The sequence below is a fragment of the Panthera pardus genome, unplaced genomic scaffold (assembly GCF_024362965.1).
Source record: "Panthera pardus isolate Hobbes unplaced genomic scaffold, ASM2436296v1 HiC_scaffold_26, whole genome shotgun sequence".
NCBI lineage: Eukaryota > Metazoa > Chordata > Mammalia > Carnivora > Felidae > Panthera > Panthera pardus.
The window spans coordinates 1,574,739-1,596,056 of record NW_026526832.1 but is presented as its reverse complement, the minus strand read 5'-3'; the positions used below and the strand labels follow the sequence as shown (position 1 = coordinate 1,596,056).

The 21,318-nt window shown below is 41.0% G+C and overlaps 2 protein-coding genes across 3 annotated transcripts in view; one reads left to right on the top strand and one right to left on the bottom strand.

Annotated features, from left to right (window-relative positions):
* PTCD3 (pentatricopeptide repeat domain 3) overlaps positions 1-13,216 on the bottom strand; it is a 28,566-nt gene extending 15,350 nt beyond the window's left edge. For both annotated transcript variants that reach the window (XM_019443912.2, XM_019443916.2), the window contains exons 1-7: positions 13,082-13,216; positions 10,881-10,933; positions 10,732-10,768; positions 8,093-8,138; positions 4,226-4,294; positions 3,648-3,752; positions 1,616-1,739 (exon numbers count right to left, since the gene is read on the bottom strand). In XM_019443912.2, coding sequence (XP_019299457.2) covers positions 1,616-1,739; positions 3,648-3,752; positions 4,226-4,294; positions 8,093-8,138; positions 10,732-10,768; positions 10,881-10,933; positions 13,082-13,182 — 535 coding nt within the window. In that variant the 5' untranslated portion in view covers positions 13,183-13,216. The remainder of the gene's footprint in view (positions 1-1,615; positions 1,740-3,647; positions 3,753-4,225; positions 4,295-8,092; positions 8,139-10,731; positions 10,769-10,880; positions 10,934-13,081) is intronic.
* Positions 13,217-13,528: 312 nt separating this feature from the next.
* POLR1A (RNA polymerase I subunit A) overlaps positions 13,529-21,318 on the top strand; it is a 74,268-nt gene continuing 66,478 nt past the window's right edge. The window contains exons 1-4 of the mRNA XM_019443894.2: positions 13,529-13,719; positions 16,381-16,585; positions 17,694-17,843; positions 20,573-20,680. Of these exons, the coding sequence (XP_019299439.2) occupies positions 13,643-13,719; positions 16,381-16,585; positions 17,694-17,843; positions 20,573-20,680 (540 nt within the window). The 5' untranslated portion in view covers positions 13,529-13,642. The remainder of the gene's footprint in view (positions 13,720-16,380; positions 16,586-17,693; positions 17,844-20,572; positions 20,681-21,318) is intronic.

Genomic DNA, 21,318 nt, shown 5'->3' with positions numbered 1-21,318 from the left:
GTGATCTGACATGAGAGACTAAAACACAAGACAAAGCCTGACCTTTGTGTGTGCTCACTTATTTTACATACTTGTCTCTTCAGAGAAACTAGCTCATGGTTTTAACTACGGTCTCCAAACTGAACACTCTGCAAATTACTGCCACTTAGTTCCCCTGGTTCAGTTCCATTTTTACAAATGCAAGCAAAACTATTCCGCTTCGATCCAGGCCCTCACTGGAATACCTGCCTAGAAATACTAGCCTAAATGTCCAATAATAGTAGCTTTTAAAAAAACTGTTACTCGAAAACATGCTTTCATCTTGACATTAAGAAAAAAAAGGAAAAAATATGAAATGGAGTATTTTAGAAGTACCCTCATTTTCCTAAAAAAAATATACTGATAAAAAATGCCCATTAGGAATTTAAAAGTGTAGAAAAGAGCAGAGTGGAGAGAACCGAGGCTATGAAGGGTAAATGGATTGGATTTTACTATCTCAGAACTGTATATCCCTGAGAAATTACCTAATAACGTTTCCTTTATAGAATTATTATAAAACACAGCAACTCCTAAGATGTTATAGAATTAAATTAACCATGTGAAATGCCCAGCAAAGTGTTTGGTACTTATTAGGGGCTTGATAGTAAAACTTCATCTAATCCATCCCATGGCATATTGGCTTGTTCTGTTACTCCGAGCTGTGTGGGTCTGACACACTGTCTTTACTGAATGTCTGCATGTGCCCATTCCACAGTGTATAAAACTAGAGGAAAACAGACCTGAGCACTAAGAACTTCACTTACCAGACATTTATCATATTCAACAAGCAGAGGGAAAAGGCTCCCTAAATTATAACGTGCATCAGCAATTCATCCGTACATCCAATGCCACAGCAGGCTACACACCAGAACTCTCAAATCAAACACAGCTTTCTGCAAATGTTTCTTGTTGTGTTCAAGAATATACTGAGCAATTCAACTCAGTTTCGATCTCTTCTATGTCTGGTTCATTTTTATCCTCAATCACTGAACAACATCCTGAAGCCCATAAACTTACAATGCTGCTGCCTTTGATGCTATTATAGGTACATTCTCCTGGTAGTTTACAAGTCATGCATTCTGGATCTATACCACCAGAGGTTCATCCAGATCAAATTCAGAGAGCCAAAATTTTAGAGACAGAAGTTCTGAGGAACTAAGTGACTTTTCCAAAGCCACAGGGCTAATTAGTGTCAGAACTAGAATCAATATCCCAATTTAGCGCTTCCTTTTTAAATACTCCTTCCTTGTCTGTTTTATGCCTCCATACATACTTAAAGAGTACAAGAAACCTGAATACAATATGTACATGCCAGAAGTTAAAAACAGAAGCCAAGGAAGAATGGCTATACAATTTCCCTACTTGCCAACACAATATAGCCGAAGAGCACAAATAAACTAAGTTACAGCTCCATCTCACTTATAATTCAAAAAATAAAGCTAAAGCAGAACTGGAAATATTATTAAACTCTTAAAAACATAAACACATCATCAAGCAGAGATACGTGTAACTTGTACTCAAAACCAGCACGATCACATAAACCACAGCCCACTTTCAAGCCCATGTTCCTAGAGGTGTTTTAAATGAACCAAGTCACCTGCTTGCAACAGCTGATCGAACATGTCCACCGAAGCTCTGACTTTTTTGAGCTTGATTCTTTCCTTTAAGGCAGCTTCACTTATACCTTCAATCTGAGGTTCAAAGTACTCAGGCATTAAACACTAGGAAAAGAAGATGGCTAATGTTAGCACAAACAGCTAAAGGGGAAAGAACTGAGCAGGACTGAACTTTTATCACCAAAACACCAAAATAAAACTTCACCATCCCAATTCATGTTTCATGGACTGGGTACACGTGTACACCTCGTAGGGAATATAACTGAAAAAAAATATCAAAGCCCTCCAATACATAAAACAAGATCATTTAGCTATCTCCCAGCTCAAGGAAAATTTTTAAAAGCACCCCAAAATAAATATTTAATCCATATCTGAAGAATCCTGTTTCCAACTTCCCCAACTTCAAGTTGAACCTCTGTCCTCTACTAAAATCACCCTTTCTTCTTTCTTCCCGACCTTGTTTAAAAGTGTCAGAGTACTGAGGTGCCTGGGTCGCTCAGTCAGTTGAGTGCCCAACTCTGATTTTGGTTCAGGTCATGATCTCAGGGTCATGGGATCGAGCCCCGTGTTGGACTCCATGCTGAGCAACAGGTCTGCTTAAGATTCTCTTTCCCCCTCTACCCCACTCGCGGTCTCTCTCTAAAAAAGTGTCACAGTACACCTGGTTTGCAGAGGCAGAAATCTTTCATCCCTGATGCTTCTTCTACTCTATAAACATTCACTATCACCAAAGTATGTTGGTTGTACCTCACTCACTAGTTTATTTTAATACTTCTTGAATGCTGACGATTTCATGCCAGGCATGAAGCTAGGCATTGGAGACACAGAGATGAAAGTAATTCTCTGCCTTTAAGGTTCTCCCAATCTAATGAAGAAAGAAATAATTACAGTGCAATGTGATGGTAAATGATGGGAGATCTCAGAGGTATGAGAGTGCTGCCTGCCAGGGAGGCAGGGACCCATGGAAGGCTTCAAGTCAAAGTGAGCTAATAAGCACAGAAACGTTAACTGCTAGTTAAACACACGGGAAAGGTTGGGCCAGGATTTCAGCATTTTTACCTATACAATCGCAATGACCTCCTAATTTGTCACTAGGAGTTGCTGCTGGAGAAGCAGGAGGGCTGTGTGTGGGTGCATGTGTTTAGGGAAGAAAGCTGTTTGGGACAGGAGTCTGAGGTTACTATTTCCACTAGTAAACCCAGGAGGGCAGAGGCACATCTGCTCCCCTCACCACTGTGACAATAGCACACAACACACCCTCCACGATGCTCACTCTTTAGGACTACAGAACAAAGAGGTAGTTGGAAATACAATTCGGAGTTCAAAGAAAAAGGCAGAAGGTTTACTCTGAAGAGAAACCAGGACACTACAGTATCAAAGTGGAGGGATCTGGGCCAGATACACAAGAATGGGATGTAAGGGCCACTGAAGCAGGAAGACTGCAGACAGGAATAAGAAAATGGCTGAGCATGGAAACCGAAGACGACGTCAGCACTTAAGGGGGGGGGGGGGGGCATAGAAAAGCTACTGAAGGAAACTGAAAAGGAACAGTCACAGAGATAAAGATCTAAGATTCTGGTGTCACAGTAGCCAAACGGAAAACAGGATGGGGAACAAACACACACAGGAGCTTAAAAAAAAAAAAAAAAGATTATTGTGAGCAAAGATAACTGTACTCCTCAAAAGACTTCACCCAGGGGCACCTGGGTGTCTCAGTCTGTTGAGTCCAACTCTTGGTTTCGGCTCAGGTCACAACCTCACCGTTTGTGAGTTCAAACTCCCTGTCGGGCTCTGCACTAACAATGTCGAGCCTGCTTAGGGTTCTTTACTTCTCTCTCTGCCCCTCCCCTGCCTCTCTCTCTTTCAAAATACATAAAAACATAATTAACTAACTAAATACTTCACCTGAATACTGAGGACATTCAAATGGCTACTCAAAAGCAGCTATGAAAACTTGGTTTAACTTATATCTACATAAGTATTAACTGAAAAATCACAATTACCTCTCCTTACCGGTATATGAGGTTCAGCTGTGTCCTTCTGAAAATATTTGGGATGTGAATTAATAATAAACTTTGCTGCATTCTCTCCAGATTTCTTTGCCAATAAAAATGAACGCTATGAAGAAAAAAAAAAAAAGAATCAGATAGAAATTGGCATTTACATGTAACTTAGACTCAAGATCAAAATTACACCCTCAGGAAGAATTATCTACCCCCTGAAAAAAGAATGCAACAATACAAAGAAACCCAAATACAAGTTAAATCACGTACTATTTCTCTGCTACTGAGTGTGACATTTTAGGTCACATCTTATATACAGCTTGCGGAACATAAAACCAGTGCACTGAAACCAAGTGGACTGTTCCAATGCAAAAGAGCCCTGATTATTAAAACCCAAAACCTTTCCACAGCCCATCTCTAAAACTTTTTAAAAAAGTAGTAAGGGATTCAGAAAGTCTATTGAATTACCTATCAGCATCTGTTAACTTTCCAAAAATTTTTACAAATAAGGTAAATTACACACGCGTGCTTCAACCCAAACAAGCAAGATAAAACATAATGCTAGAAAAGCTACATGGAATTACTCACAGATTCCACGGAGGACGTTGGTATGAGATAAGGATCATCCTGAAATGCATAAGGGGCAGCTGTGGAATCCTGTGAAGACACAGAAGTCTCTTTAGCTAGACTTTCATAAAGATCTGGAGGTTTGATGACCACAAACTCTGTAAAAAACAAGTTTTAATTATATATATATAACACATGCAGAAGTTTACCTGTGTGTATACAGTGAGAGAAACACTAACACCTATACTGTACTCCCAGCTCTCTAAGACTCGGTTATAATTACATACAACTTGAAGCAAACAATGGCTCAGCCCCCCAGCCCCCCATGACCCCTTAAGATCTGAGGGTGGTCCCAAGAACTACTGCTGTTGTAAACTACAGGTCCTCTGAATTAACTAGTCCGGGCACCAGAGTCAGGCACCAGTTTCCTTCCAAGCACGGCCACTGCCCATCACAGAGTCTGCCCTCCACACAGAAGACGCCTCCGCGCCCTCTTGGTGCAGCTTCTGTGCGCTGCCGTCCAAGCTCTGTATGCTACTTTAAACTGCTCTAGGTAGAACCTGAAGCAAAATAATCTCTTCAGTACCACTCACTGAAAACTGCCTCCAAAGTACTTTCTCTATTCTCTCTTCTCCCCTGGAGTCTCCTTTCCTGGGCCTTCTGGGACCTCTGTTCCACAGGAAAACCCTACATCCAGAATCTCTCCTCACGGTGCCCTTGAGGTACTGTCTTACTGACTTGGCCTCTCCAAGGGTGACCCTCCCTGCAGCTCTCGGGGCAAGGCTGCTCATAGCTAAGGCACGGAGGCTAGATCTTTTTGGCGTCTCAGCTTCCCGCTGCCCCTTTCAAAACCCATATCGCTTCATACTCATTAGACGCTCATTTCATCTGGTTACACCACTCTACTAACATGAGGCAGTCACGTGAGGGTAAACCAGCGGTAGCAGTTCTAGGTTAGCTGCCCCGGACTACGTATGTACTCCCTGATTATACTCAAACTGGTGCCTAGCTCTGGTTCTGATTCTCCACACCACCCTTCTTAGATTCCTATTTAGGGCCTCTAGTTTTGGTGACACGCTCTAGTTCTTCTAACTTTTACTAGACTTATCCTTCCTATTTACTTCCCAATTTTCCTCCCTCAACAATTTCCAAGTCCTTCACAATCCGTGAAAAACTGCACTCTGGCCTTGTAGTTCAGATGACTGGAACCAAATTTAACCCCACACTATACTTGCCTGAAGCTACACCCTCTCCTGTCACCTCTATCTCAGTGAACAGTACTGACCATGCTGCAGTTCAACCTGTAGATCCTCTCCCATTACTTCCATTCAATTAACCTATCATCAGATCCAACCAACGCTAGTTCTTTAACATCCCCTCACCTGTCCCTTTATCATCTTTAACATCCCCTTATCATCCCCTTTAACTGTCCCTTATCCCAACTGTCATGGCGACAGTTCTGTGCTCTCACACTCTCTGTCTCTAGGAGCTGTGCGAGGAAAGGGTCTCTATTCTTCACCTGGCACAGCACCTGGTCAGCATCACAAGGGTAGAACAGGTGGTTACTGAATGAATACCTTGGACTTCAAGGGCCCAAATGCAGACAAATCAGAAAGCCGCACACATAATTCTACAACTTCTTTGACTTAAAGGCCATTTTCATTAAAAAACTGAGAACAGTTGGGAATGCAAGCTGGTGCAGCCACTCTGGAGAACAGTATGGAGGTTCCTCAAAAAATTAAAACTATAACTACCCTACAACCCAGCAACTGCACTGCTAGGTATTTACCCAAAGGATACAGGTGTGCTGTTTTGAAGGGGCACATGCACCCCAATGTTTACAGCAGCGCTATTGACAATAACCAAAGTATGGAAAGAGCCCAAATGTCCATCGAGGGATGAATCAATAAAGAAGATGTGGTACATATATACAATGCAGTATTACTCGGCAATCAAAAAGAATGAAATCTTGCCATTTGCAACTACGTGGATAGAACGGGAGGATATTATGCTAAGTGAAATTAGTCAGAGAAAGACAAAAATCATGACTTCACTCATATGAGGACTTTAAGAGACAAAACAGATGAACATAAGGGAAACAAAAATAAAAACAGGGAAGGGGACAAAACAGAAGAGACTCATAGATATGGAGAACAAACAGGGTTGCTGGAGGGTTGTGGGAAGGGGAATGGGCTAAATGGGTAAGGGGCACTAAGGAATCTATTCCTGAAATCATTGTTCCACTATATGCTAACTAGTTTGGATGTAAATTTAAAAAATTAAAAAATTAAATAAAAAAAAAGAAAAAAATACACATAATTACAAAAAAACCAAAAAAACAAAATTGAGAACAGTCTCAAAGGACCATTTCTCTAGTTCACATTTCAAGTGCCTACTTAGGGATAAATGATGCTAGTGTGGAGATACAGTAGTATTTTAAAAATTTTTTAATGTTTATTTTTGAGAGAGAGACACAGAGCACAAGCGAGGGAAGGGAAGAGAGAGAGAGGTAGACACAGAATCTGAAATAGGCTCCAGGCTCTGAGCTATCAGCACAGAGCCCAATGGGAGCTTAAACTCATGAACTGTGAGATCATGACCTGAGCCTAAGTTGGATGCTTAACCAACTGAGCCACTCAGACACCCCTGGAGATGCAGTATTTTAAGAATCCCTTCTGAGAAACTGCTAGGATATATTAGTGCATATTCAGCCCAATACTCCTTAAGTTTAACATCTACAATGGAAAACAATCCCGGAAGTCTGTGATAACGGCCTTAAAGAGGATCAGTATCCTCACAGGTATCATGGTAGTTAATTAATTATTTTAGACATTGTCCCCATAGTTGAAATTAAAAGTATAGTTTCCTGCTAATGAAAAATACAATCAGAAAGTTTCTCAGGGTTGGCAATTTGAGTCCCAAGTTGGGTACACAGATTATGTTCTGAGGCATTTACCAAGGTTTCAGTTTATCTATCAGACTACAAACTCTATTCTTGAATTGTCAAGAGAAAGTTATTGAAAAATATTTCACTAATAACAGCTAGCATTTACTGAGTACTCCTTTGTGCTAGGCACTGTTCTAAATCCTGTCACATGTACTAGCTTATTTCTCACTAAAACCTTGAGGTTTGATGCTATCATTAATCCCCATTTTATAGATATGCAGGTGGAAACATCAAGAGATAAAGTAACTTTTTAGTGCAGATCACAAAGCTAACTGCTCAGCTCTGAAACTCCAGGACGCACACGGTCAATCCCTGCATTATTTCTAGCATAGTAGATACACTACTGCTCAAAGCTGGTCGCCAGATCACTTGCATTACAGTATCCCACCCAAACCATCCCCCAGGACCATGCATTATAGCAAACTCTTCAGGGGATTCAGTTTAAACATTATTGGTCTAAGATAAAAACACGGAATTTGGAGATAAAAGACATGGAACTAGGTCAAGTACTTAACTTCCTAACCAATGTGTAGCCAGTCCCTTTAAGACCTTTAGTTTTGGGGTGACTAGGTGGCTCAATCAGTTAAGTGTCCAATTCTTAATCTCAGCTCAGGTCATATCTCATGGTTCACAGGATTTAGCCCCTCATCAGGCTCTACACTGACAGCATGGAGTCTGCTTGGGATTCCCTCTCCTTTCTCTGCCTCTCCCGCACACGTGCTCTTTCTCTCTAAATAAACTTAAAAACACACAAAAAAACAAACAAAACAAAACCATCCCAAACCTTTAGTTTCCACACCTGTCACATGAAGGGAGTGGATTAGATTATTTCCAATAAACTTTCAAGATTCACAACAGTTTAATCATGAATAATGAAGAGGTATGAATACTAAATGTATAATTAACTGAGTTGGGTACAAAAACCTAAAACTCCTACTTACCCTATTCACTGTGGATGCAAGTGCTTGAAGAACAGCCACTTTATCCCTAAGAACAAGAATCACAAGTTAACCCATGTCAGGATTTTCACATCTACAAAGTGAACAAGTGAGTCAATTCTCAGAATGGATTGGCCAGTAAAAAAGTTCAGGTCTCAACTAAAGCCAGTTCTTATTTCTTAAGATCATTAGAATAACAAGTTAGAAAACGAGAAAACCGGAGTGCCTGGGTGGCTCAGTTGGTTAAGTGTCAGACTTCGGCTCAGGTCATGATCTCACGGTTCATGAGTTCGAGCCCCAGGTAGAGCTCCGTGCTGACAGCTCAGAGCCTGGAGCCTGCTTCACATTCTGTGTCTCCCTCTCTCTCTGCCCACTCGCAGTCCGTCTCTCTCTCAAAATAAATAAACATGAAAAAAAAAAAAAAGAAAACTGCCTAGTTCTTTCGTCTAAAGGTGATTAGTACATGTTCCTACTGTACTTTGCCTACCCTCTCTGGCATGGTCCCCCCTACCATCACCAAGGGCTAGCAATTTCCACCCTCATCTCAAAAAATTCTCTATATCTATCGTGAACCTTGCCTCCTATCCATTTTCTTTCTTTCTTTCTTTTTTTTTGGATTTTATTTTTAAGTTATCTCTACACCCAATGTGTGGCTCAAAATTATATCTATCCTGAACCGTGCCTCCTGCTATCCGTTCTCCTATGTATGTGTGTGTGTGTTTTTTTTAAAGTTTATTTATTTTTGGGACAGAGAGAGACAGAGCATGAACGGGGGAGGGTGAGAGAGAGGGAGACACAGAATCTGAAACAGGCTCCAGGCTCTGAGCCGTTGGCACAGAGCCCGACGCGGGGCTCGAACTCACGGACCGTGAGATCATGACCTGAGCCAAAGTCGGACGCTCAACCGAATGAGCCACCCAGGTGCCCCTGTCTGTGTGTGTTTTTAAAGATTTTAAAGTAATCTCTACACCCAATGTGGGGCTCAAACTCACAATCCCAAGATAGGGTCAAATGCTCTACTGACTGAGTGAGCCAGGAGCCCCATTTTCCTATGCATTCTTATTGCAGTTTTCTGGGCTACTCTTGCCTCTTTTATCTCAATTGGTGGCTCTTAACTCAAGTATATACGAGAATAAATCACAAACTATACTCTGGACTTCCTAAACCAAATTCTCCAAGTTCCATGGCGAACTATCACATGCAGTCTTGCTGAATTCCCAGATGTTTCTGATGTACTCTTCTGATTTAGAAACTCTCAACTATACAGCCTTTATAAAAATTTCAGGCCAGCTGTCTGCTGTTCTATGGGTAGAGACCCTAACTACTGGAAGAGATTTCAGTGGAATAGACAAACCTAGATAATTTAATTTCAAATTTATTTTTACTCCTGTTACATTTTATATGTTTTATTTCCAAAAAGGAAGAGTAAATTTAGTAAACCAAAAGTTACCTTTCAAAACAAAGTTTAACATAACATTTATTACAAGTTAGCTATAAAACAACATACAGGAAATTTTATATTACATCAAGACTGAATAATTCCTTGACATATATGATATCACTGGGTTTCTAACCATTTTTTAACATCACATTTATGTAATCTCATGGAGACAAAGACATTCTCTCATGTCTTAGCATTCCCTAACTAAAGCTTCCATTAGACTATATGGTTTACCAAGTGAATACATCGTCATAGCATACTGAACAACAGTTAAAAAAAAAAAAAAAAAAAAAAAAAAAAGACATTCAGATTACTCATTAGTTCTCTTTTCAAAAAAGGGTTATTTAAAAAAGCAAACTTGGGGCGCCTGGGTGGCTCAGTCAGTTGAGCGTCCGACTTCAGCTCAGGTCACGATCTCACAGTTCGTGAGTTTGGGCCCCGCGACGGGCTCTAGGCTGATGGCTCAGAGCCTGGAGCCTGCTTCTGATCCTGTGTCTCCCTCTCTCTCTGCCCCTCCCCCATTCATGCTCTGTCTCTCTCTGTCTCAAAAATAAATAAACATTAAAAAAAAATAATAAAAATAAATAAATAAATAAATAAGCAACCTTAATGAATACATTATCCCTAAAAAATAAATTAAAACATTATAGATTACGATATCAACTTGTGACTCCCTCTTACTCCACTGTGAGTCTGGTACTTGTTTTTTGTTTTTTTATAAGATTTTATTTTTAAGAAATCTCTACACCCAATGTGGAGCTCGAACTTACGAGCCTGAGATCAAGGATATTTCTAGTGAGGTAAAAAAAGAAAAGCTAAATTCTGCAGTCCACACTATTTTATTTTCCTTCCTTAAAGACCGCAAGAATAATACTTCTGTCCAGTCTCCCAAACATGTAAAACTTTCGTAAAAGAGAAAAAAAAAAAAGGAAAGAAATTATTCTAATAACGATGCTCATAATTAACTATTATGTAACTATTAACCCAACTTAGTTCAGGTCTTTTAACCCTATTTAAATTTCACGCCCCATTCATTCACTACCCTCCATCTTCCTCTTTAAGTTCTTTCCAACTCCCAAGTTTTCCTCCCATCAGCTGTTCTGTCCCCCAAAATGCTCTCTCTACTCTTTGTCATTGGCTCCTTACCTTCAAATGTTTTGCACTCAACTCCTTGCTGAATGAACACTGACTGAATACTCACCAAGTTTTCTTTTTTGGAATGACCACTTCTTCGATCCCTTAATTTGAAAAATAAAACAAAATATATCAATTTCCCAATACTACTACTACTACAAATTAGTGCAATGATTTAACACGCAAATGAAATTATTTCAATATATTTTTGTATACCTGTTACATTAGCTCCTTCAATCTTTGGGAGGGTTGCACTTCCAGAATAAAATCTGCAAAAAATAAAAGCCCTGTAACTGGTACTCATTAATGAAGTTCCCACCTCCCTCCACCAATGTGCATTTTGAACCCAAATTTTCCAATTGTCATGGGTCAAAATGACTGGATAATTCATGTCAATGCACACTGAGAAGACACGGCCTGAAGAACATGTTCAAAACCATTACAAAATAGACATATGGATACAATAATGGTCAACAGTTTTAAATCAGGCAATCTTATTAAATAGAATCAGGAAAAAAAAATCTCAGTAACACCTGAACTGAAGCAGCAAATGTGAAATATAAGGGACTTTTTAAAAAAACATTTATTTTATTTTGAGAGAAAGAGCAAGCGAGAGCACATGCTCAAGCTGGGGAGAGGCAGAGAGAGAATCCCAAGGAGGCTCTGTGCTAATAGCACAGAGTCTGATGTGGGGCTGGATGCCACGAACTGTGAGATCATGACCTGAGCCAAAATCAAGGGTTGAACGCTTAACCAACTTAGCCACCCAGGCACCCCTGAAATATAAGGGACTTTCAACTTTGGGAATCTGAAACACTGAGGTTAAGAGGAACAATTTAACGAGTCCCTGATTTTATACGAATAACACCCTAATAATAAGACTATCCCACTTGAAGCAGTTATGATAAACTATTAAACTAAGATCACCATAGCCTTTCATCCTACTTCATCCAACAATCAAGAATTTGCCAAATATGTATGTCCTAAATTAAACTTGAAACTGCTATTATTTTTTACACAAAATTTAGAATTACTGACCCATGACCCATGAGTTTTAAAATGTTCTGGGGGCGCCTGGGTGGCTCAGTCGGTTGAGTGGCCGACTTCGGCTCAGGTCATGATCTCGCGGTCCGTGAGTTTGAGCCCCGCGTCGGGCTCTGTGCTGACAGCTCAGAGCCTGGAGCCTGTTTCAGATTCTGTGTCTCCCTCTCTCTGACCCTCCCCCGTTCATGCTCTGTCTCTCCCTGTCTCAAAAATAAAATAAAAACGAAAAAGAAAAAGTTCTGATCACAGTAAGAAATAGTCAAATATCACACAGTAATGGGCGCTATTATTGTGTATTCCCTTCCTACATTGGATTGGTACCATTCACAAAATTGACAAAATGTGATTAAAAACAAAGCTACTTCCTCTACTGGAATCTGGTCTCAGGCATCATTCGAAAACAATACTTCTCTGCTGGGGATCAACTTCAAAGGGATCAACTCTCAGAGAGAGTTGGCAATTGCTTTTTCATGAAATTAGGATCTAAGACCACTGTTGTCTTGTGGGTGAATACAGAGGGAGAGATGCTGCTGTCAGGCAAAGGAAATGAGTAGAAAAATGTCAACAGTGGCACTATGAAGAAAAGGACTGCGATTGAGTACGAAGGCTTCCACAGTATCAGGTGGGGTGTCTTCTCTTTTTTGAGCAGAGTTGAGTGAAGGTATCGCATATAAAACGTACACTATAAGTTACACATCTCACTTATCTCTCACCGTTTTTCAGTTATTACGAGGTCCACTCTACAAAAAACTTGTCTATTATCCCACTCAAGAAATGGCAAACATTGAATCCAAAATTGGGCTTTTCCCAACTTTCCATTACAAGTTACTGTATTTCCACTACACCACTACTTGTATTTAGTGAAAAGTATTAAATACGTATTCCAAGGTGTAACAATCACAGCAACCCAAAGGCTGTGCTCAAATCTTTTAGATTTCCCCGCGTTTTTGAAGACCTGGATAATTTCTTAGGCCAATCATCCCCACAACATCCAGCACACAGTGGCCCTCATAAACTGCTTTAATTTGGGAAAAATCTTCAGAGTTCCCCTATTTGGTGAAAATAAAGAAGGACGCATAATTTCCTATTTTTAAAACTTGGGAGGGGTTGCTATAGCACATTCAAACGTAAGCTCCACGACAACAGGGTAAGCCAACCAACCAAGAAGTAACATCGTACCAAAGTACTCTGGGGCCCTTTTCCAGGACTCCAGCTACGCGCACCTAGTTAAGCACATGGCCGCGAAACCGCGCATGCGCAACCCACTCCATCGTCCCTAGCTCCACAGCTCTTAGGGAAAAGCTGATACACAGGACGAGGTTGGCTGGGGAGGGGGGAGGGTCTTTCTATTGGGTTTCCCAAGGGTCTCTTACCTGCTGGGGGCCTTTCCACACAGACCCGTCCACTGGCCCGTCAGCGTCAGGCAAAGCCTGCAGCGGACACCGACATAGAGACCCGACGCTACCGCCGCCATCTTTAGATTCTTTTTTCGCGTAGCATTCTGGGAAAGCGTGACCTTCAGGATCACCCCATGGCGGGGGCGGGGAATAGCTCGGCTATTGGCTGAGACGGAACAAGACAAAATGAATCAAGAAATAGGTTAAAAGCTCGTAGTTTGAAAGACTTTGGTACGGAAGTTAAAAGATCAAAATGCCTCGCTTTCCTCGGAGAAATTTTCCAAAACGATTATTTTAGTGACCTATTTCTTCGCTATTTTCAAAATAAGAGGGTGAGTAAATGAGCGAAAGTCGTCAAATTACTTCCCCCCCTACCGTGAAAGTGGTCTCGTCCACGTAAATCTCATTCCAGCGAGCTTTTCTCGCGCGTAAGCGGAATGTAAATCACATGGTGGCTGCGGGCTTTAGGCTGAGTTAAGTTGCCCGTGGTCATTGGAATCTCTCTCTAGGTGTCAGAACTCGCAGCTTACGTGAAGGATGTTGGGCTCGAAGACCATGCCCTGGCGGAGGCTGCAGGGCATTTCCTTCGGGATGTATTCGGCCGACGAGCTCAAGTAAGGAGATGGTGGGGAGGAAGCATGCAGAGCCTGCTTGTTGAGGTTGGCGCCATGAACTACTGTTCCCAAAAGGTCTTGCGCCCAGTTTATCCTCCGAGTCAGTGGTTGTGTGGCGCTTGGCCTTTTGGGACCCGTAGTTCCGGGAACGTCGTGGATTGGCGTGGACTGCCTCTTAGAACCCGGTGGGGCTAGGTTAGAGTTTGCGCTGGGGGGATGAAGGTTCCCACATTGCAATGTTCCCATCCATCAGTTTCCTTGGTAATTAGCGTTTGCACAGTTGCTGTAATGTCCCTGACGTGGTTAAGAACGCAATTTGTCAAAATGATTATCCTTCAAGACTCAGTTTAAGTGACATATTCTCTTTGCTAGGACCCCCTGTATTGTCTGCCCAGTTGCTGAATCAAGGGACTCTCTTAAGTCCTCATTTTGATCACGGTAGCATTTGTTGGCCACACCCTCGAAACTTTATTTGCAGGACCTTATTGTTTTTAGGTTCTTTTATTTATGTGACAAGGAGAATGACTTCTAATGGATACAGGGTTTGTTTTACTACGGATGAAAATGTTCTAAATAGACTAATGGTGATGATTGTACAACTCTGTAGATAAGCTAAAAACCACTGAGCGTACAGTTTAAGAGTTGTGTAGTATGTGAGCTATATCTCGAGGAAACTGTTAAAGAATTTTTCAAACTTTAATGTGAGGGGCGCCAGGGTGGTTCAATTGGTTGAGCCTCCAATTTTGGCTTGGGTCATGATCTCTCAGTTCTTGAGTTCGGCCCACTGTTGGGCTTTGTGCTGACAGCTGGGAGCCTGGAGTCTTCTTTGAATTCTGTGTGTCCCTCTCTCTCTCTGACCGTCCCCTGCTCACGCTGTGTCTCTCTCTCTCTTTCAAAAAAAAATTTTTTTTTTAATTTAAAAAAAAGCTTTAATGTGAAAAATGACAAAAAGCAAATTATAAACTGAGAAAAATATTTGCCACCATTATAGTAAAAGATTAAGGTCCTCATGTGTAAGGAGCTCGTGACAGTAATGAAACCATTAAGATTTTAATTAAAAGTAAAGGACTAAAGCAGTTTAAAAGAAATATTGTAATAAAAAATTAAAATGGAGCACCTGGGTGGCTCGGCTGGTTAAGCATCTGACTCTTGGTTTCTGCTCAGGTCATGATCTCATGGTTCATGGGTTCAAGCCCTGAGTTGGGCTCCACAGTGTGGATCCTGTTTGGGATTCTCTCTCCCTCTATGCCCATCCCCTGCTCGTGCTCTCTCTGTCTCAAAGTAAATATATAAACTTTAATGTATGGTGGAGTAGCATTTTTTCACCTGAAATTTGGAAAGTTTTTTTTTGTTTTTTTTGTTTTTTTTTTTTTTTAAGTAGATTCCACGCCCAATGTGGGCCTCGAATTCAGGACCCTGCGATCAGGAGTTCATGGTCTGCTGACTGAGCCAGCCAAGTGCTCCTGGAAAGATTAAGTGCTAAGATTCAGTGCTAGTTAAGACTGGCAATCTACGATTAACCCACCTTTTCTAGAATGCAAGGTAGCAGAATATATCAGTAGTTTCAAACATTTTGTACCCTTTGATTCAGGGATTCCAGTTCACTGAGGAAATAATTATATTCCTAGGGCATGATTAGAAGTTTGAAGTATCCTGTGTAAATCTTTATGCAGATAGGTTTTGTAAGCCTACTTACGATAGAGCTTGGTTAAATGAATTATTAATTGCTACATAATGAAAGATTTTATAGCCCTTAAGAATTATGTTTCCAAAGAATTTTATTGACCTAAAAAATACTCATTTAATGCTAAATAATAACAGTGTTTTTTGTTTTTTAGGTTGTGAGATTTGGATAACTGTCTTTATTTCCAAAGTCAAAAAAAATTTGTAAAGCAAACTTGGCACGAATGTACTTTGGTAAAAGTAGTTAAGAGTTCTGTGGGAGCCCCCTTTAAACCAAACACAAAATACGGTGATGAAACTTTTAGTGAACTTAGTATAACTTTTAGGCTGAGTTAAGTGAACTTTTAGTATAACTTAGGTTATACTTCTCAAGGGTCTGCATATTTGTGTTTAATTTCAATTTACTACTTCTGCATATGGGAATTATGGGGTTATCTTCTCTTTACTGAACTATGTGGGCTTTGGAGTTAGTTGTGGTCAATATCCTGCCTCTTTCCTCCGTGCCCCCCCCCCCCCCATCCCGGCTGTGTCACCTGGATTAAATCACCTAACTGTTCTGAGCTGCAGTTTCCTCCTCTGAAAAATGCATATAGCGATGCTCATCTCACAGGGGTGAAGTCAGACTAAATGCTCCTTGTAAAGCATTTAGCATGTGGTAGGCACTTAACTACTTTCTGTAAATACTCCCCATTGTACTCAGTGCAAGATTTGCACTAAATCTGTTTTTTACATATTTTACCACTCTTACCTATTCAGCACGTAGTTATTGAGCACATGCAGCGTGCAGGCTCTGTGCTAAGTGCTGAGCTACAGTGGTGAGCAAGGCATACACAGATTCTGCCCTCTGAAGCTGTCAGCATGTCTGAGGAAATAAATGTGGAATCATCATTTAGCTGTGAAGTGCCAAAAAAAAAAAAAAAAAAACATTTGAGAAGTTGGGTAACCTTCATTTTCCCTTGGTCTTTTTTATTTCCTTAGGAAATTAAGCGTTAAGTCCATTACGAACCCTCGTTACCTGGACAGCCTGGGAAACCCATCAGTGAACGGCCTGTACGATTTAGCTTTGGGCCCTGCGGATTCCAAAGAGGTGTGCTCCACCTGTGTGCAGGACTTCAACAGCTGCCCTGGCCACCTGGGCCACATTGAGCTTCCGCTTACAGTGTATAACCCTCTCCTCTTTGATGTACGTTCTGCCCTGTACACGTGGGTCTCAGAGCTGCTGGTGGGATTTGTGAGTGGCACTCCTGGCCTCACAAGAGGTGCCTAAAGAGGTTAGCTCCAGACACAGAGTTAAAGTGCTTTTTACCATGAGATTTAAAACCTTAAGGTGCCAAATCCAGTAAATTCAACTTGGCTTGTAGCCCTAACTAAATGAATTTCAGTTTGATTCCAGTTGAAAAGAGCCATAGCCTGGCTCTGTTCACATAGGAGGAGAAAGCATTTGAATTCATCCCCTACACTTTGTTTCAGGGGCTTCATGCCCTTCAGAAATCCAGGCAGAATCTCCCTGGCAGTAGGAAAACTTTGGAGTTCTCCAGGCCTCCCTGAGCTCTTCTGATGGATTTGTAAGCTCTTGCTTGGTTGCAAGATGAGCAAAGCCCAGAAGACCAGACAGTGAGTTAAGAATGAAGCTCTTGTCTAGAGTCCTATTTGTGTATTTTCAGCTTTTTTATGTCAGTTAGCCTAGCCTCCAGGATTTGTTTCAAACTCTACAGATGACAGTATACGTGGTTTTTTTTTTTGGTCTGTTACTTGTATTGAGGAAAGAGAATCGTCTTAGTTAAATGCAGTATTTAGTTAAATGCCAAATATTTAACTAAACTTCTATTAACTAAACTATTAAATATTTTATTTATTTTTTTAAAGATTTTATTTTTAAGTAATCTCTACACCCAACATGGGGCTTGAACTCTCATCCCCAAGATTGAGAGTCGCATGCTCTACATACTGAGCCAGCAAGGCATCCTGCAAATATTAAATATTTTAAGTTAAATATTTAAATACTGAAATTAGAATTTGGTACTTAGTTAAATAATATGAAGGTAGCTCTCTAACTCAGACCCAAACTAAATTTCAACTTTTAAGGAATTAAAATGAAACCATGAAACAAGAAATAGAGGGGAATATTTATGTAGTTCATAGGGCCACAGAGGCCTTTCCAGGTACATTAGGTGAAGTGGAATTCTCAAAGGAGTAAACTGGCTACCTAACAAAAACTTTAAGTACGTTGAATATTACCTTGACGAACTGTGTCTCTAATTATTCTGCTTCTTCTTATTCCCTCTCTTCAGAAACTCTACCTGCTGCTCCGGGGCTCCTGTTTAAACTGTCACATGCTGACCTGCCCCCGGGCTGTGATTCACCTCTTAGTCTGCCAGCTGCGAGTTCTGGAAGTCGGGGCCCTACAAGCAGTCTACGAGCTTGAGAGAATTCTGAACAGGGTAGGTGGGGTGGTGGCAGTCAGGCAAGCCGAAGCAGTTCAGAGCATAGCTGTTTGTGTGTTGTCCCTGAGATTCGTCATCATAAGTCACCAGAACGTTTGATCTTTACGTCTTCTCACTAGATACCAACAGCTCAGCGTGAAAACATGAAGCCGTGAGAGAAATTGATGAAATGTTCATGAAAACAACATCTTAATACCACTTTAGCCATCAGTGAGTTTCATTTCTGGACCTTGGAGCCAGTGGAGGCTTATGCATTGCTTTGGATTATTATGTTTCTTTGGTCTGTTTTAATGTAGGATGTTTTAATGTGGAAAATTGTTTTTCATGGTATTGACTTTTTTTGAAGACTTCAGACCCATTGTCTTGTAGGATTTCTTACTCTCTGGATTTGTCTGACTTTTTCCTTACTAGATTCACATTTTGGTGAGAATACAACCTATACCATATGGGGATGCTTCGTGTCATTTCAGGAGGCACATACTGTCAGGTTGTTTTATTATTGGTAATGCTGAGTTTGATTACTTGGATAACAGGGGGACCACCAAATCTATCACAGAGACATTTTTCTCTTCATTAGAAAAACATCCTTCAGATTTTCTGATGCTATTATAAGTATCTTATGTAAAATTCATTTTCTGTCTCTAGATCAAAATATTACTGATTTTTTTTTTTTTTTTTATGAAACCACCTGGCAGAAGTGTATCATTCTTAATGATTTACCTATAAATTCTTGTTGGTTTTCAACATAAGCCTATCATCTGGGAATCTTGGCAGTTTTGTTTCTTTCTAGTCCTTACATGTTCTATTTCTTTTTCTTTATTTTGGTGGCTAGGAGCCACACTGCTGTGTTGAAGGGATAGCAGCCATCCTTGTCTTGTTTCTTGTCACAAGGGAAACCTTTTACCTTTCCTTTCCACTTCCCTTTCCTGAATAATTCAGTCTTAAAGACGTTAGGTGGGCAGAGCTTCTACACAGAGCTGTGGCCTTATGTCAGAGCCCAAGCTTGATGAGACAGGCATTCAAGGGGAGAACATACCTGCATGTGTGGGCAGCCCGACATGGAATATCAGAGGTCACATAGGGTGAGGAAGATGTCTATTTAAGGATAAAAGCTCAGCATAGTATGCAAGTGTGCAAGTCAAGTCAGAAGGTACCCATCCTGGATGGCCCAGTGAGGGATGTGAGCACCTACATAGGATGAGGAGGGTTCCACAAGGAGGGGGGCTTAGAGTGGGGTGCGGGGTGCAACCCCAAGTCAAGTGAGAGCCATACATGGGAGGGGTGGCAGCCTTGTTGGGAGGGTTTACATACAGGGAGGGAGATTGATCCAGTAAGTACATATTTTAAGGATAAGGTAGGCCAGACTTCATACTATTAGAGAAGGGAGTTACAGATACATGAAAGAGAAAAAGCCCAGAATTAATCCTGTGGTATTGGACTGGAATTGGAAGTTTGATTTGATTCAGTACATAACGCATACATGTGTACACGTAAGCACACATGACTTCCAGGGAACAAAGCCAAAAAAGTTAATCCAAAGTCACATATGTCCTAGAGAGAGGATTTTCCTAAAACTTTACTCAGAGTGCTATTTTTTCTAGATATTTGTCCATTTCATCGAAAATTTCAGATCTGTTGGCATAAAATTATTCATGATGATTACTAAAAATTTTTTCTTTAGTAAACTATACACACAGAAATGCATTAATCACACAGTCTAACAAATAGTTACAAAGTACCATCACCCATATAGTCACCTTCATTGTCAAGTTACTGTCCAAGTCCCCAGAAACCTCATCTCTTTCCTCTGTCCTTGTGTGCTTGTTTTTGAAAGGTTTTTCTTTTTCTTCGTCTTTTTTTTCTTTTCTTTTTTTTTTAGTAATTAGAAAATTATTGGTGGGAATAATTTGAAGCCTAGGCTAGGACTGCCTTTCTCCAGAGAGGATGCCTATTGCTTCTGCCATGTGCACAGTGGCCTGGGACCATCATAGGCCTCAAAGCTGAAGGCTCCCTAGGCTGCCCAGACATTTGGAATCCAGGCTGCAGTATTATATCAGGCCCAGTCTGGTTCCTAAGGGTGTAACCCTTTGGGTTCCCAGCTTCCTGTGTTTGTGTGGTGGAATTCTGTCCTTGAACTAACTCCAGGCTTTGATTTCTGTCCTCTTCATCCTTTGAGGCCTTCAGAATAAGAAGTTCAAAATGAGTGAGTTGGAAAATGTTCCCAAGGTTAGGACTGCCGTGTTGTACAGCTCCAGGGAGCATCACAGAAGTGTGTCATTGTCTTCCACAGGGGGACACAACTGCACTGAGGGCCACCCTGGAGCTGGGCAGTGCCGCAGCCCTGCACCAGAGCAAACATGGCCCTGTGCTGTGCGACCTGTTAGATTCCTGGCTTTGCTTCAGTCTGGCAGGTTCCTCATTGTCCTCTCAGGTTTTCAGAGCTTTAAATTTTTTTGGAGTATCGTGTCCTATCTTGGTTCTTTTCAGTTTTCGGTTTGTCTGAATAACCTAGCCTACGTTCTCAGAGCCGGATATTCTTTGATTTTTTTATTATTTACTTATTTTAACAGCAGTGTTGCCTTACTGTTTTGTAAATACAACACGGTGTGAAATTTCCTTCCCTTCTCTTCAGCTAAACTCTCCCACCCTGGGAGAGGCTGGCCCCATGATGCTGCAATCAGACGCTTGCTTATTTCAATAGTATGGTTTTCCGCTTTGTTTTTCAGTTTCTAGAAGAAAACGCTGATCCTACTGCCTTCGAAATTCAAGAAGAGTTAGAACAATATACAACCCATATTGTACAGAACAATCTGTTGGGATCCCATGGTGCACATGTGAGTTACCTATCTCTCTCTTTTCCTATAACACTTGGTCTTTGGTATAATTATCATAGTTCCCTCTGCGCTGTAATTTGTATATACTTTTTGCTTCTCAGAGCAGACCTGGATTTGAATCCCAGCTCTGCCTCTTAGAGGCCTGTGACATTGTAAGTTACATTGCTGTCCCTGAGCCTCTGTGTACTCTTGTTTAATGCCTGCCTGCAGGAGTAATGAGAGGATTAGATGAAATTAGGTGATTTAGGTACAATGTCCAGCAAGGTTGTGAAATACTGTCTCATTTTGAGAGTGGTGTCTGTGTTCTTCTTTCTCTCTCTCAAACACTAAACTGTTGCTACCTCCTCACCCACCCCCTGCCCCTACAGGACCTGGGTAAGTATTAATTTGTTCAACAGTTGAACGAATGGCATAGGTAATCAACCTGTACTAATCTTTGAAGTACTAATCTTAGAATCTAGCTCACCTTATGCCCAAATTTCACACCTGAGATTCTGAATAATTGGTCTGGGGCAGAATCCTAGCGAAGTTACAGAAGTTCCCAGGAAAAAGTTTCATTTGCAGCCAGGCTCAGTCCCCTTTATGTAGCTTAACTGTGGATGTGCCTTTCTTAGGGCCCTGATGTCCATCTGAGGGAG